Source organism: Salvia hispanica, unplaced genomic scaffold (assembly GCF_023119035.1).
Source record: "Salvia hispanica cultivar TCC Black 2014 unplaced genomic scaffold, UniMelb_Shisp_WGS_1.0 HiC_scaffold_1163, whole genome shotgun sequence".
Classification (NCBI taxonomy): Eukaryota; Viridiplantae; Streptophyta; class Magnoliopsida; order Lamiales; family Lamiaceae; genus Salvia; species Salvia hispanica.
In genome coordinates, this window is record NW_025951431.1 from 14935 (window position 1) to 19553 (window position 4619).

A 4619-nucleotide genomic window follows, 5' to 3' on the forward strand; every position below is an offset into this window, starting at 1 on the left:
GTCAACCCTCAGACCACCAATACCTCCACCAGATAAACCCCTCGCACCAGATCAAGTTCCACCGAACAAATCTCCACACACGGCCTTCGAATTCTCACAAAACCCTAGTTCCACTCCAGTAACAAGCAATCGAAGAGATTGCCTCACACCAGCACTCACAACAGATATACCACTCAACAAACCATGGAAGATCACCAAGAGATGGCCGGAAGTTCATCGGAGAAGAAGAAGAGAGAAGAGAGAGATGCTCTGAGTCACAAAGTAGAGAGAGAGAGATGAGAGAACAGTGAATGAAACGGCGCAAGGCCATCTCTCACTTAACACCAACAACCCTGTATCCAACGGCTGTCAAGCAAGATCCAAGAGGGAGGGCACGTGGCAGCATCTGGTGAGAGAGGGTAAGTTATTGGGCTCAGCCCAAATAATAACATCCGGGCTTAACAAATAACACAGCCCAAATAAGAGTCCACTCTAAATATCCAACAATGGCCATACATTCCGAGTTGTTCATTGTGATGTAAAGCCAAGTAATGTGTTGCTTGATCAAGATATGACTGCTCATCTTGCTGATTTTGGCATTTCCAAGCTTTTCGATGGAGGTGAAATAGTGTTCCGAACACAAACAAATGCAACTATCAGTTACACTTCACCAGGTAAACATAAGGTTAAGCTTTCCAACTTAAATTTCATCATATATAAATGTGTTACCTTATCCTAACAAAATATTGAATGGTGTGACACAATGAGAGTTCGGAATGGAAGGAAAAGTATCAATAAAGGAGGATGTATATAGTTTTGGGATAATGTTGCTAGAGATGTTTATGGGAAAGAAGCTGACAGATGATATGTTTGGTGATGAAAAAGTAAGGGTAAGTGAAGCACTAGAACAAAGTACAGCAATTGAAATGGAAGGAAAAGTATCAAGAAATGAGGATGTTTATAGTTTTGGGATAATGTTGCTAGAGATGTTTACGGGAAAGAAGCCGACGGATGATTTGTTTGGTGAAGAAATGAGCTTAAAAGTATGGGCAAGTGAAGCAATAGAACAAACTGCAGCAATTGAAATGGTGCAAACTACACTGTTATCAAGTGAAGATCAACATTACTCTGCCAAGGAGGAATGCGTTCTATCAACATTGGAATTGGCGATGAAATGTTTAGCCATTTCAGCAGATGAAAGAATCAACATGATTGAAGCAGCAACTGCTCTGCACAAAATTCATGCCTAGCAGGTACAGAAAGGCGTCGTCCACGATAAGCTTTTCCAGTAAGTATTAGCAATAATGGGATTTGGTTATTCTATATAGTATATCTTGTCCACTCTTGAATATCTATACAACAAAATATATCAGTTTAACGATGCATTTGATTTGTATGATTAAAATAAATCCCCCACTCTACTTAAAATATACTCCTATACATCATTCCTATATAGAAATGCAAACTGAAGTAAAATGCAAAGTTCTAAATATAAAACTATAATTACGTCTGTTGTTTCATATATTGATTTATTGTGTATAAAATAACCAGATCTATTTCTATTTTATAGACTTGATGCGGTTACGGAAGCCTCACCACATTCAAGCCTATCAACAGCCAGCTCTTGATAAGTAGTAGTGCAGATGGATGTTCCATGAGGTCACGGTTTTGAACCTCCAATCACCACTTGATGATGTTGTTTTTCATGTATTTCAATATTCTTCTATTCTTTGTCTTTGTTATTTTTCATTTATGTATATATATATTCTCCATTTTCTATAATTATATTGTATTGTTTCCCATTATTTATATATTCTCTCACTTATTTATTGTTTTTTTTTTCATAGTTTTACCATAAATATTAAGAAAATATAATTTAAGATCAACGACGTTATGATATTATGATAAAATTTATAGGATTTTATAAGAAATTTCGCCTCTATTTTGGAAGGATAAATTTTTTTGAATTTTGGCATAATTTATTTTCTTGATATAATATTTATTGATAAATGGATATTAAAAAAAATATTTAAGAACCAAGGAAATTGAGCTAAATGACACAATCTCATTGGATACACAAAGTGGTCTCATTTCCTAGGTACCATGGTCGATTACAAATCAAGTAAAGAGAAAGAACTTCATTCATTTTTCATTTATATTTTAAATTGATCTGGAGGAGAGAGATATCATGGTATGCCAGGTTCACTTCTTAGTAAAGTGTACTCACTCCTTATAAAAAATATAACATTTGTGGGATCACTAAAAAACTCACTCTCTATCTTCCTTGTTAATAGGATTCTTTTTTCCGGGATAGAAATTAAGAATAATGTGTTAAGTGGATGCTGAATAAAGTAAGAAGAATAAATTAAGAGAAATGAAGAAAGAATAAAACTAAATGAGGGTTACTTTTTGCAATAAATATAAATGACTCAAGTATCTTAGAACTTTCCAAAATGGAAAAAATGACTCAATTAACATGGAATAGATGGATTATCTTTTAAGGACAAATAATCGAGACGTGATTACTTGTCTTGGAAAATTTTAAAAAATAATAATGATTTAGGACGCAAAAGAATGTGTCCTTAAATTAATGATAAATTATCGTAATCTCTTGCTTTTTCATGACACTTTTATTTGCGTCATCTAGTTTTAGTTGTCACACCAACACTATGGACGCTTAATGAATTGTTACTGGTATATTTAGAAATACAAATTAGTGTCTTTAAATGTATTAAAAAAATGTCCTTAAATGGTTTTTTTGTTGTAGTAGATGACACGAGATTTTAGAATGTTTTGTTCTGTGTGTTAAGTGGAAAGATAAAATATACTCTCTTTGTCCCTGAAAAGTATGAACTATTTTCTTTTTAGTCCGTCCATGAAGAGTATAAAGTAACTAATTTCGGAAACTCTTTTCTCTAATGAGATGGGACCTATTTACCACTAACAATACTTAAAGTACTTTTTTTTCAAGTTATCTTTTACTTTACCAATCATGCATTAAAACTCGTGTCAGATCTAATATTCATACTTTTCAGAGATGGGAGGAGTGATATATATATTAATGCGACAGAGATCTTTTTCCTAAAATAGAAATTTGACATATTTAGTAAGATAAACTAAAAAGGAAAGTGTGACATCTTTTAGCGGACGGATTGATTGAGTAATATTTTACTTGGTTGAGAAATTTATAACTGTCATAGTATGTCACTATTAAAACATTTTTTTGCATCAACTAGCTCTTTCTGGTCCAATAATGCATTAATGTTTGTCAGTCATTCTGATCAATTTAGAGTCAATACAAATTTTGTGGAAGTCAATCTATTCTCTTTATATTGTGAAATTAATACAAACAAAATGAATGGCAATAATTGAGTAGTTATAGTTGGATAAAAATTTGAAATGTCTTCTAATATGACCACTTCTTAACCAAATGAAAATAAGATACTATCTGCGTCCAAAAAAAAATTGAGTACGGAAAGTTTTCAACAAATAATAATCCTACACATCATTCCACTAACACTACATCTTTCTTACTTTTTCTCCTTCTCTCTTACTTTATCAATTCTACATTAAAACCCGTATCATACAAAAATTGCTCTGCTTTTTGTGGACGGAGGGAGTATATATTATGACCACTTTTTAATCAATTGAAAAAAATATGAAATAGTTCATACTTTTCAGGGACGGAGAGAGTATAATTTTTATAAAAAAATAAATTTAAATCAAGAGAGTTATATTAATTTAAAGTTTTGATGTAATTTTAAAAAGAGAGAAAATAATTAATTTTAGGGATGTGACAATCTAACTAATTTTCAATCCCAAACTAAGACTATTCTAGCTGCGTATACATTTGTATTAATTTATTAATTTTCATTGAGTGTCTACTTTGTTATATTGATAAGGATTTAAGATTTTAGATGGGAAAGCCAAATGAAACAAAACAGAGAGACAAGCTAACAATTTTGAAATACTTTTGTAAGGCACAATATTTATCTTTTGGGTGGCTTAAACACATAAAAATCAAATCAAAGTCCCTAGTTCAGTTTCATGTTAATCAAGATTGTAGATAGTTTAACATTTTTCACTCTAAAAATAACAAACATGTCATAGACTTATGGAATTATGAGTAGTTGAACACATGGTGCATGACCACTTCTCAAAATGGACAAAGGGTAAAAGAACTGTTATGATATTGTGATTTGACTATGGATTAATTCACCACTTGGATCATTTGGGCCCAATTTTAACATTTAGTCCATAACTACACATCTACTTGCGAGGCACTAGCAGAAGCATGGCCCAATATTTAATGTTGTGTTTAGTAGGAGTTTTGGGGTGTCAAAACGGGTACCCGCACCCGACGAGTCGTTGCTGGTCGTGGCGGGTGAAAGGGGAAGAGAAGATGGAAAATTAACTCTATTTTAAGAATTCAGACGCTGAACGGCTGAAGTTAAAAAATCACTTTCTAATTTGCTTAATTTAATTTTTCTAAAATTATCTCATAATAATCAAAATTGAAATAATATTGCACAAAATTAAAGCTTGGTTAATAAATCGGGTTCGTTTTAATTGAGCTCAAAATAGAATTACGCGATTATGTATAAAATAATGTCGTTTTGTTTAGAACAATTTTGTTTTAT

The 4619-nt window shown here is 32.2% G+C and overlaps 1 protein-coding gene across 1 annotated transcript; it reads left to right on the top strand.

Moving 5' to 3' along the window:
- The first annotated feature begins 755 nt into the window (after nt 1–755).
- LOC125198013 (putative receptor-like protein kinase At3g47110) lies at nt 756–1229 on the top strand. Its single transcript, XM_048096481.1, has one exon. It carries the CDS (start codon nt 756–758, stop codon nt 1227–1229), a length of 474 nt encoding a protein of 157 aa, XP_047952438.1.
- Nucleotides 1230–4619: the final 3390 nt, after the last annotated feature.

What these genes read in the sequence shown, in the direction of transcription:
- LOC125198013 (XM_048096481.1), top strand. Translation starts at nt 756, where the DNA reads ATGGAAGGAAAAGTATCAATAAAGGAGGATGTATATAGTTTTGGGATA.